General features: G+C 43.1%; 1 protein-coding gene across 9 annotated transcripts in view; it reads right to left on the bottom strand.

Annotated features, from left to right (window-relative positions):
• Positions 1–948: 948 nt before the first annotated feature.
• PDCD4 (programmed cell death 4) overlaps positions 949–12,574 on the bottom strand; it is a 42,942-nt gene continuing 31,316 nt past the window's right edge. For 6 of the 9 annotated variants that reach the window (XM_089509874.1, XM_089509875.1, XM_089509873.1 and 3 more), the window contains 6 exons: positions 11,868–11,965; positions 6,549–6,663; positions 4,215–4,322; positions 3,024–3,134; positions 2,483–2,622; positions 949–2,383 (listed from right to left, as the gene is read on the bottom strand). In XM_089509874.1, coding sequence (XP_089366000.1) covers positions 2,242–2,383; positions 2,483–2,622; positions 3,024–3,134; positions 4,215–4,322; positions 6,549–6,663; positions 11,868–11,965 — 714 coding nt within the window. In that variant the 3' untranslated portion in view covers positions 949–2,241. The remainder of the gene's footprint in view (positions 2,384–2,482; positions 2,623–3,023; positions 3,135–4,214; positions 4,323–6,548; positions 6,664–11,867; positions 11,966–12,574) is intronic. The other 3 variants (XM_089509878.1, XM_089509879.1, XM_089509880.1) reach the window with 2 other exon arrangements.

Here is a 12,574-nt window from a genome sequence, read left to right as displayed (position 1 = left end):
TAATGAAATAAAGAATGCATACATTTTAAAGATGAGAACCAGCATAGTGTAGTGGTTTGAGTGTTGGACTATGGCTGCATCTGCACTGTAGAAATAACACAGTCTGACGCCACTTTAACTACCATGGCTCAATGCTATGGAATTCTGGGAGTTGTAGTTTTGTGAGATTGTTAGCCCTCTCTGTCAGAGTGCTCTGGTGCCACAAGAAATGAAAATTCCCAGAATTCCATAGTAGCTTAAGTGGTGTCAGACTGGATTATTTCTGCATTGCAGATGCAGCTGACAACTCTGGAGACCAGAGTTGAATTCCTTGCTTGGCCATGAAACCCACTGGGTGATCCCGGCTGAGTCACATTCTCTCAGCTTCAGAGGATGGGAATGGCAAACCTCTGAACAAATCTTGCCAAGAAAACCCCGTGATACGGTTGCCTTAGAAGTCAACGTAAATTGGAAGTGACTTGAAGGCATACAACATTTTAAATAGAGCAGCCAATACTGGCTATTCCTGGATTCAGCAACAGCAAATGCAGCAGCATTGTATACAAATTTCCTCTATACTTACGTTTTTAGATTTAAAGACACATCAGTGTTATATCTGCACTGATATGCATGTTAATGTTTGCAAGTTATGTTTAAGCCTGGGTGCTATTTCACTTCCATTCTATTAATAATAATAATGAGAGAGAGTTAATTGTTCTACTGCACATACTATCTGCAAGATTGTGATACAACAAAATGGAAAGTGCTTTAAGCAAAAAATAAAAGGGAACGTGTAGAGCTTTCTCTATGAACAAGTTAGGGCACTAAGCACAGGCGAAGTTTTAAGAGTCAGTGAGCACAAACAAGAATTGTTTAAGAAAAACAACACAAAATTCTGCTTCACAAAAGTTTATTTTATAATACATTCTGTCAGAACTGTTCATTTTTCCAGTTGTTTTTTTTTGGGGGGGGGGATAGATGTTCTAGCCACCATTTGCTGAACTAGTTTTTAACACCAAATCATATTACTCTGGAAAAAGATGAATGCATCTTATGATCAGACTAAATTTGTTTTAAAGAACCTAAGAAATAACTGTTTCTTCACAGCAGCAGCCAAAATTGGGTTCTAGCAGCTTAACTTGACCCATTTTATAAAGCTTTGAATAAACCAGTGATTTAACTACCAAAAAAAAGAAGACAAAAACACACACCTGTCTTTGGAAGAAAAGAAGGGCAGGCAGACATTAATGCAAAAATATGGAATGATTACGGTAGGCCAAATATGGCACATACAAAAGAGTAGCTTATTCCAGCAAATCTCCACAGAAAGGTGGTTACTTTTGTCCAACTATAGGTTCAGAAAAAAGAAAATGTTAAAAAAAATCATTTGCAAACACAAATTTGTACAACCCTTAGAAGTTATTTGTGCCTCAAAACAAGTGCATATTTTACAAATAAACGAACTGCACTAAGCAACTCTTGCTACAGAATATATACATATATATTCCCTTTAAACATCTACAGTTGCAAGTGTTGGTTCGTGTAATCAGTAGCTCTCAGGCTTCAGGCGGCCTCCATCTCCTTCACTTACAAAGCGCTTCCTTCCCCTAAAATTAAATACACAATATGTTTTCAGTATCTCCTCTAATCTTCATTGGTTTTATTGACAGTTGGAGTTCTCCACTAATAAAAATAAAATTCTACAAGCAAAGTTGTGTAGTTAAGTTAGTTTTGTTTGCTCTTAGTACATTAGGAACAGAAAAACTGATGCAGTTTCCCAACTAAAAGCTTAGGTCAAGAATATTCCAAAGAAAAGCTTTGCAAAGTCATAAATATATATAATGCACAGAGACCACAATGAAAAGATATAATAGCATAAGTAAGGAAGATGCAAAAGGACAAGCCCTGCACCTTTAAGCCTAAGAAAGAAAGTTTGAAATTCCAGAATTAGCTGTGATTAGCACTTTCATCCATAACCATATAGAAATGAGAAAATCAACTTCTGTCAAAATTAGTTTTGCTTGAAAATCACTTTGTTTTACTTTGCAGAAATCTAAGAATAATCAAACAATGTTTCAGTCACATTATATAAATTAAAGTGATTTAACAACTGCAATTTCTTCTGTTCTCCACCATTCTTACACAAGTGAAAAGAAAGCAAAAGAAAATATAGCTCAGGAGAAATCTGGCAATATATTTAAGCCTGAGAGCACAGAGAAGCAGTATGAGAACACAAGCTGTGTAGTGATCTTCAGAAGTCATTTAGTTCCAAAGCATGGCTTCGTATATAGATGGAAATTTAACATCCTTAGAAGTTTGGATTGGAGGTTCCCAGCTGTCAAACCCCATTCTTGCTTCTAGGATAACCTGCACTGCAGGGCAAGAAAATAAGGCAGCTGCCAACCTGAAATGGTTGAGCTCAGATTAGCAAAGCAGTGAAGTCGATGCTAAGTCTATCATGCATACACACTCAACACATGCATTCACTTTGTTAAATATGTACCTGGAAGGACAGAGATCTCTTAATGGTTTCGATATTATTCCTGCACTAAAGCATTCCTCTACAAACCGTTCAAGCACAGAGTACGAATGTGGCACATCAAGATTGATGTCTGGTATTTCACGGTAAATTCGTTCATAACCCTGCAACATTAGGATTAGGGGGAAATACTCAACACTCGTCAAAAGAGCAGTGCAGTTCTCAATGAAAATTAAGTACGCTTAAAATGATTATACTGTATATACCTTAATGTTTTATATTAAAAATATGCATCTTTTGTATCTGTCAGCAGTTTGATCACCAGATTCTGCTGTGTATCAGTAAAAGGTAATGAGAAAGACATTTGCCTGAGACCTTTCCAGACAACACAGACTATTGGGCCAGACAGGTCTCCATGTTCTTCCCAAATGTTCATTAAAAATAAAATAAAATTAAAAAACCACATTGTTACAAAAATCTGGCCCAGGATCATTATGTTCTCTTTTCATTCTAGAGCAGACACATGTGTAGCAGTAACACAAGGAAATTTATTGGACACACTTACTCTTTTCATTTGGTCCGTGGTAATGACAGCAGATCTCCAGAGGGATTTCAACAAATCAAGCATCATTTTAAAATTTGTGTCTCCAGTTGATTCTAAAACCATCACAACTGCCTGAAATATATATATAAAACCAAATGAACTGAATATTCAGTGAGAACTGGTAAAAAGGCTTTTATTTTATGTAAGAACACTCTCGCTGCAGTGCAAATAAGGAAACAATGCAATGTACAAGACTAAAAAGTAATACTTTATATATTTCCCCATCAAAAAATGAAATACTGTAGTATGAAGAGTATCCAATCAATTATGATATTTGGTAGTTCTAAAAGTGTTGCCATTCAGATTCAGTATAACAGGGAAATACAAATTTGAAACTGATAAGGAGGAAGCAAAAAGAAACAAGGAAAAAAATAATCCTGAATTAAGTTAGCATGCACTATTTTCCTTCAAATTTAAGTAACATAGGCCCGAAACAGATGGGCCGAAAGCGCTGTGTCGGCGCTGAAATAAGGGTTCCAGACTGCATGGCAACCGCATGCCTTGGAACCCTAGTACATATGGGCAGCCCCATCTTTACGTGGCACTGTCCATACATGGCGCACATGCAAAACGCAAGTGTGGCACCACGTCTACACCTCCAAGCACCACGCTTGGGTCATGGACGCGTCACAGTGTGCCAATGGCGCACTGGTGACGTCCTCCCCGCGCACCCAAAAGAACCTGCTTTTAGTGGGTTCTTTTCAGAGCGAGGAGAGCCCTCCAGAGAGAAAATGGGCGGCTCCAGACCGCCCCTTTGGGGCGGTCTGTCGAGCCCCCTACTAAGCTTATTTAAGCTCACAAATAGCCATTGAATTACTGAATGAAGCAACCTCTTTAAAGGGAACCATGGAAATACCCAGGTGAGCTTGGGCAAACTCACTCTCTGAGCCTCAGAAGATGGCAATGGCAAACCCCTTCTAAAGAAACATGCCAAGAAAACCCCACATTAGGGTCATCTAACTCAGAAGGCAATTTGATGGCATACAACAATCTAGTGTAGAAAGTATGGACTGTGTAGAGAAGCATCTAAATTTTTGTACTTGTAACAGATACAGTGCTATTACTAAAAGAGAAATCTCAGTATGATCTTCATGTAATCTATTGTAATATTTATGCCATCCATATACAAGACACATATTAATTCTGCCTTACTTCATAAACAAGTTCATGGTGAAAATGGGGTACTTCTAACTCCTGAAGACAACGTTCTGCTTCAGAAACATCTCCAGAAAGAAGGTATTCTTTTAACAGCATATCAATCTAATAGATCAAGAACACATAACTATATTAGACTATGTGTTTTAAAACTTACAGTTCTTTTGTAGTAACAAAACTTTACATTTATATTTAAAATGTAAAGCGACAAAGCCCCAGAAAACTACAATGGAAGGTAACTACAGTTGTCCCTCCATATTCGCTAGGGTTAGGGGAACAAGACCCCCATGAATATGGAAAAACCGCAAATAACAAAAACACTGTTTTTCCCTGAGAGGACACCTCTCTAGGAATCTCTAGGTCCTCCAGTGAAACTCTGTGGTGAATGTCCAACATACACTGACCATAGAATGGCACTGGAGTAGCTACAAATGGTCTTTCAGTGCAACTTTTAGTTAAAGTTGGCCACAGAGTTGCACTGGAGGACCTAGACAGTCCTAGAGAGAACATATTAATGAAATCCGTGAATAATCAAATCCACAAATATCAAATCCGCAAATATGGAGGGATGACTGTACAAAGTAAATATTCTACCAGTACATAATATACTAGTCATGATCATACCTGGTCAACAGCAGATTTTAATTTTTGCTAAAATCCTTCTTTCCAATAGTGGTTGATAATGTGGGAATAAAATACAATTTTCTGTTTTATGTAGGTGCCTGAAACTTTCTATTTTGTGTAGCAGAAACTCCCAAATTCTCTAGCCAAGGTCTTTTCCAGATTTGCTACCCAAGATCCAATATACATAAATCATAAATCCTGGCCCCATCACTGTCCCTTCTTCTCTGTGTGTTTGCTGTACTGCCAGATCCCATGATAATTGTATGTACAAGATGTTATCCACTACGGCCTCAGTAAGAGTAGAGAGCCCTATCGTACAACCGTTGGCAAGCTGCTCTGAGAAGCTCAAGTCACCACCATGCTGAAGAGCACCCTGGGAGGTTTGTGTCCATGCTGCTCTTTGTGGTAGTGCTGGTGGCTGCAGGAAACTTATGTTGCCTTCTTCCTTTCATGCCCAGACTCATGGTAGGCATCAAAGAGCAGCTGCTATCCAAGATAGTAAGACAGAATTTTCTAAAATGAGTGTAGAAGACTAAGTGGCAACACTTTGTGCCTCTGGGCAATTTGGTGGGAAAACAGTATGGTCCCACTGGGTTCAGAAAGCATGAACTAGAGTGAAAAAACTAGTTAATCTGGACAGTAAGGCAACTTGTTTCTGGGAAAACAGTCAATAGCTGATAGCAAACCAAAACAACTGAGATAATGGCAAAGCGAAAAGGGCAACAGAGAGTCTGAAACAATTTAAATCTTCAGTATCAGACAAGAAATTAGAGCAAATGAGTTCCAAATACAACGTCCTTAGCCAGTCTGAGTGTCAGGGTTCAACCAATCAGAGCAGACAAACTGTCCAAGAATTTGGAGTTGCAACAAACTGATAGTCTATCCAAAGTCCAAAGGTCTAATCCAGGAGGTCAGGCAACAAGAGAGTCCATGAACAAAGTGCTTTTGCCAGATAAGTCAGTTAACCTCTGACAATGGTTTTGGCATTCTTCCCAGGTTTTTATCTCCATCTCTCACTGGTGCAGCTGTTGCCCAATTGCTTGGTGTTTGTTATAAATTCTTTTGGACCTTTGTTGACTGAAAGAAGGCACTGGTAAATCTGTCTCCTTTTCCTCAGCGCCTAAACTAGCAGGAACCTCTGCTGCTGGTGCTAGGTTCCTGCCTGTCCTCACTGGCAGCAGTCTCTGCTGGCACAGGCACTGAGGGACCAGGACTAGGCTCAAGGCTGTGTTCCTCTGCTTCCTCCTCGGAATCTCCAGCTTCTTCACAGGGCATGACAACTTGCTTGCTGACAATTGCCATTAACACTTTCCAGAGTGTTACAGTGACTAGATCCAATAGCAGCACCATGAGAACACGTAAAGAGAATAGTCAGTGGCTGCTCCTTGCAGAAGCAGTCACCACTCCCTCCCCTTGCTCACTTCCTGTTTCTTCTCTGGATGGTACAACAAGAGGAATTGGGCCTAGTAGCCTTGGAAAGGAGCAAGTGAGAAATGACCACTAATGCACTTTGTAGGTGCCACTCTCACCTCTGTCTCAGTCAGTCTGGATGGTACAGCACAAACAACTAGATCTTTAGGAGATCGATGATGGTGAAGGAAGGTGAGATAACCAGGGTCAGATTAACAAAGCCCACCATAACCTTGAACTAGATTAAGTACAGAACTTTATGCAAAAACTATTAACTATTAGGTTTAAAATGATTACCTCTTTAACAAGATGGTTGACAGACTGTTGCCCACCTCCTGATCCCCAAACATTGTCTACACGTTTCCCACCTTTGGTCATACTTAGCAATACAGTAGCTCGATCCAGGGCAGCCCTACAAAGGGAATACAAAGTTAAATATAAAAATCGTCTTTCACACATACAGGTAGACACCTTCAAGTACCTCAAGACTGACCACCACAAATGACGCTTTGAGGCTACAGGTCTGGTTAGGCTTAACATTAAACCATTCTAAAATATAACAATGAACTGATCTTTCCCCTGAGCTTGCACACTTCTCTATTATCCTGCACAGCAATGAGTCCAGAAGCTTTTATTTGAGTTGCTCATTAGCTGTGGCTTATTATATCATACAAACCAATCTAAATTATTTTAAGAATGGTTAGTGGAAATAAGTCAGTTTTAAACCATAGGCCTAAATCTAATGTTCTTAAGAGAACTTTCAGAACTAATCCTACATTTTGCAGCCCCCTGTACTACCCAAAAATAAGTTCCAGAGGGTTTCCTGCCTCTCCAGGGCTGGTTTCAGCAGGTGATTGGGGGCAATAGTGAGGAACAAGAACCTTTTGGTTCTGATGAATTCTGCTATCCCTTGAAGCAGAACCCACACAATAGATCCTCCCCACAGTTTATGATACAGGTTTGTTTTCATTAAAGATAAACCATAGCTTAGGATTCTGACACACTAAATCAGGGGTCGGCAACCTCCGGCCCGCGGGCCGGATGCGGCCCGCGGAGGCCGTTGGAGTGGCCCCTGACTGCTGCTGCCGCCGCCGCCGCCACCAGCGGCGGCGGCGGCCGCTGCTTTTTGCAGCTCTGGGCGCCGCCATTTTTTCGTCCAAAATGGCGGCGAAGTCTCGCGCGACCTTCTCTGAGGTCGCGCGAGACTTCGCCGCCATTTTGGGTGAAAAAATGGCGGCGCCCAGAGGCGAAGTCTCGTGCGACCACAGAAAAGGTCGCGCGAGACTTCGGCCTCCAGGAGGCCTGCTGCAGCTGCCGGAGCCCTCAAATAGGGCTCAGACGGCGGCAGCGGGCCTCTGGGAGGCCGGGGCCGTCGCTGGCGCCGGTGGGAGGGCTGCCAGAACCTAGGAGCCTCGCTGTAGCGAAGCCTCCTTGGCCCTGGCCGGCTCTCCCCGCCAGCGGGAGGGCTGCCAGAGCCACGGAGGCTTCGCTGCAGCGAGGTCTCCTTGGCCCTGGCCGGCTCTCCCCGCCGGCAGGAGGGCTGCCAGAGCCAAGGAGCCCCTCTGCAGCGAGGCCTCCTTGGCCCTGGCCGGCTCTCCCCGCCGGCAGGAGGGCTGCCAGAGCCAAGGAGCCCCTCTGCAGCGAGGCCTCCTTGGCCCTGGCCGGCTCTCCCCGCCGGCAGGAGGGCTGCCAGAGCCAAGGAGCCCCTCTGCAGCGAGGCCTCCTTGGCCCTGGCCGGCTCTCTCCGCCGGCAGGAGGGCTGCCAGAGCCAAGGAGCCCCTCTGCAGCGAGGCCTCCTTGGCCCTGGCCGGCTCTCCCCGCCGGCAGGAGGGCTGCCAGAGCCAAGGAGCCCCTCTGCAGCGAGGCCTCCTTGGCCCTGGCCGGCTCTCTCCGCCGGCAGGAGGGCTGCCAGAGCCAAGGAGCCCCTCTGCAGCGAGGCCTCCTTGGCCCTGGCCGGCTCTCTCCGCCGGCAGGAGGGCTGCCAGAGCCAAGGAGCCCCTCTGCAGCGAGGCCTCCTTGGCCCTGGCCGGCTCTCTCCGCCGGCAGGAGGGCTGCCAGAGCCAAGGAGCCCCTCTGCAGCGAGGCCTCCTTGGCCCTGGCCGGCTCTCTCCGCCGGCAGGAGGGCTGCCAGAGCCAAGGAGCCCCTCTGCAGCGAGGTCTCCTTGGCCCTGGCTGGCTCTCTCCAGGCAGGGAAGGAAGGGGCGGGGGGGAGGAGGAAGAGGAGGAGGAGGGAGGAAGGAAAGAGGAAGAGGAGGGAGGAGGAGGAAGGGGAGGAAGAAGGAAGAGGAGGGAGGAGGAGGAAGGAAAGAAGTAGGAGGAAGAGAAGCAGGGAGGAAGAAGAGGAGGAAGGAGGAAGAAAGGGGAGGGAGGAAGGAAGGAGGAGGAGTGCATTCTGTGTATTTTCAGTGCATTTAATGCTAAAAGGTCTGCTGTAACGATAGGGGTGGTGGTGGTCGTGGTGATGGTGATGATGATGAGTGAGCTTGAGAGCCATGCAACTACTGTTTCTGAAGCTGAGAAAGTGTCACCTTCCAAAGTGTGTTTTGGGTGCTTTTAATGCTAACAAGTCTCCCTTGCTTTGACAATGATAGTGTGGTGATGGTGATGATGATGAGTGAGCTTGAGGGGCAGGCAACTACTGTTTCTGAAGCTGAGAAAGTGTCACCTTCCAAAGTGTGTTTTGTGTGCTTTTAATGCTAACAAGTCTCCCTTGCTTTGACAATGATAGTGTGATGATGGTGATGATGATGAGTGAGCTTGAGAGTCATGCAACTACTGTTTCTGAAGCCGAGAGAGTGTCACCTTCCAAAGTGTGAAATGCACAAATGTGCTGTTGTGTGTGTTTTGGAATGCAGGTTGGGGGTGTTTGTCCAGAAAGGGACCGAGGAGGAGAGGGTGGGCACACGCCTCCTCCTCCTTGCGGGGCTTCGGGGGAGGCTCCGCCCCTGGAGGGTGGAAGCTCCGCCCCCAGCATGCAGCCCCGCCCCCGGAGGGTGGAAGCTCCACCCCTTGGCTTCGGCCCCCCGACTCGTCTTAGGGACAGCAACCCGGCCCCCGGCTCCAAAAGGTTGCCTACCCCTGCACTAAATTGTGGTTAATCTAAAACAGAAGCAGAAAGTTTCAGTCTCTTTGCATCCACAACAGAGAAGGGGATACATGCAGGGAAGATAGGTTCATTCTTGTTATGTTAATACTAACCTATGGTTTAGCATTATGTCCAAACACAGCTACACCAAAGAAATATGCATTCAGTGTGAAATACACCAAGATACACAAAGATGAATACTGTAACTAACAATGCAATGTTTACTCTGAAGTAAGCCCGACTGTGTTCCATGGAACTTTCCTCTTAGGAAATATGTTTAGGATTGCTGCCTAAGTGGCCTAATATTTACAGGGGACAAATCCCACATTCAATATTAACTTGTGCAAGTGTCATAGATACCTTACTTCAAACCATCAAAAATACAAAGTATTGTTCACATATGTCAAAAGCTTACAGACTGAAAACAAGTTATGTAAATTCTGACACTCTGAGCCCAAAATTTGTGCACCAGCTGCACCCATTCCTTGCGATATCAGATCTAACTACAATGACTCACGCCTTGATTACATCCCATTGGGACTACTGTAACGCATTCTATGCGGGGCTGCCTTTGGAAACTGTTCGGAAACTTCAATGGGTTCAAAATGCTGCAGCCAGAATGCTGACCAGAGATAGTTATAAGGACCATATAACTCCCTTATTGAAACAACTTCACTGGCTACCAGTTCACTTCCAGGCACAATTCAAAGTGCTGGTCATGACCTATGAAACCCTACACGGCTTAGGTCCAGACTATTTGAGAAACGGGATCTCCCCATATGAACCTACCAAAACCCTAAGATCTTCAGGAGAAGGCTTTCTCTCAGTCCTGCCACCATCACAGGCTCGTCTGGTGAGGACACAAGAGAGAGCCTTCTCAGTGGCTGCTCCTGCCCTGTGGAATGCCCTTCCACAGGAGGTAAAGCTGGCCCCCTCCCTGCTTGCCTTCTGTCAGCAAGCAAAAACAGCTTTATTCAGGAAAGCTTTTAGTGTGTGATCATGGGATGGCTTTGTATATAGGGTGTTTGTTATATGGATGAGTATCGTGTTTTTATTGTGGTTTAATGTTTGTGATTTTATATTGTTTTTATGTGAAGTTTTAATTGTTTATTTGTAACAGGTTTTTAATGTGGTTTTGTTTGTGAGCCGCCTTGGGTCACGTCTGGGAGAAAGACAGCATAGAAATTAAATAAATTAAATAAAAATGAAATAATAATAAATAAATTGAAAGAACATGTATTTACTATCTTATTTATTTATTTATAATCCAGCCTTTTCCAAGCTCCTCAAAAATCAAAAATCAAGAGATGTAAATATATACAAATGTTATTTAATAGTAACAGAGTAATATAAACAATTTAAATATTTAAATATTTGAAGGGGTGTCATACTGAGGCTGGAGCAAGCTTGTTTTTTGCTGCCCCGGAGAGTAAGACATGGAGCAATGGATGAAAGCTAGAAGAAAAGAGATTCCACCTCAACATTAGGAAGAACTTCCTGCCAGTAAACAGTAAGAGCTGTTTGACAATGGAACACACTCCCTCGAAGAGTGGTGGATTTTCCTTCTCTGGAGGTTTTTTAACAAAGGCTGGATGACCATGTGCTTTGAGCATGACTTCCTGCATGGTAGGGGGTTGGACTGGATGGCCCTTGGGGTCTCTTCCAACACTATGATTCTGTTTCTAATTATGTGCTACCAATTCTTAGAATCTGGCAATAAATAATAATAATAATAATAATAATAATACATTTTATTTGTATTTCCTGCCTCTCTTTGCAGATCAAGGCAGGATTACAGCAAAGAATAAAAACCACAATACAATACAAAATATAATATCTAAAAATACAGTCAGTAAAACAACAGCAATATTACTACCAATCACTAAAAAGGCCAAATTGTTGTCAATTTTCCGTGCAATCAAGTCAGAGTGGGAATGTTCCATAAAATCAGCTAAATGGTCTCAGGTGTCAGTTGCCTTTCTTTCAAAAGAGAACAAGACTTTGTAAAAGCTTTCTGATTAAAAACAGACTGACATATCTCTTATCTGATTTTTTTTTGTATAATAGTACTGCTGCTTAAAAAACAACAGAATGCCACATCTCTAACCATATGACAATATTTGAGATAGCTGTCATATTACCTATGCAAATCTTTAGAAGCTTGAAATTTTGTCACACTGCAAATATCAAAGAAGATGAACATCCAAGCTATTGAAGATTTCTACACCTACGAGTGGTTATTTTCTCTGAAATATGTACTATAGCCATCAATACTTTTGGTCACAAAACATTCCACACATTATATTTTGAGGTGACGTTAGCATCATAATCTTGCACAAAAATCAAAAGTAGTACAGATAAATACAGGCATATGATTATTTAATAACAGGATTTCTATAAAACCTGATTTTTTTTTCCTTTTTAAAATACAAATAGACATACCTTGTTTACTTGGTAAAAGTGATAAAAAGGTGTTTTTTTAAAATTATCTGTGTGAACCAAACTTTAGCTATATTGGACAATAAACTTACCGTGCATGGACACAGTCCACAGTGCCTCTGTATCCGTCTATGTAACTACTGTACAGAATCCCATCTCCAACCGCTCTTGCTATAAACTGACCCACCAACTGTCATAAAAAAGAAACATGTTTTTACAGAATGAATAGGGCTGGATTTCTTGTCTTTCTTTCATTGGTCATAAGTACACCAATAAAATGGGAAAAGTTGTGTGTGACAGGTGCTGCTGTCATCTCAGTTATCCATATCTCTCTTAGCAAGCACCTTGATAGCACCACTATCTCCACCATTAAAAAATGAATGAGGCAGCTGGATTACTTCCCAGTTAACTGTGATTAGGAAAAAATGGTACAATATGACAAGGCCAGCATGGTGTAGTGGTTTGAGTGTTGGACTAAAACTTTGGACTCCCAAGATTCAAATCCCTGTTAGAGCATAAAACCCCTCTGGGTGGCCTTGGACAAATCACACTCTCTCAGCCTCAGAGGATGGTTGTGGCAAATCCACTCTGAAGAAACATCCCAAGGAAATTGCTAGGCTCACCATAGGGTTGCTATAAGTAAAAAATGACTTGGAGGCAAACAACAACAAACGGATACCCTAAAGACACCAGATCCCATCCGATCTTGCAAGCTAAGCAGGTTCAACACTGGTTAGTACTAGGATGGAAGACTACCAATGAATACCAGGGTCTGTACGCTATATTTCAGAGGAAGAAA

This window comes from Sceloporus occidentalis, unplaced genomic scaffold (genome assembly GCF_023333645.1).
Source record: "Sceloporus occidentalis isolate IW3139 unplaced genomic scaffold, rSceOcc1.0.p SCAF_2, whole genome shotgun sequence".
NCBI lineage: Eukaryota > Metazoa > Chordata > Lepidosauria > Squamata > Phrynosomatidae > Sceloporus > Sceloporus occidentalis.
Note: the sequence above shows the minus strand (reverse complement) of the source record. Positions and strands in the feature narration are given on the sequence as shown.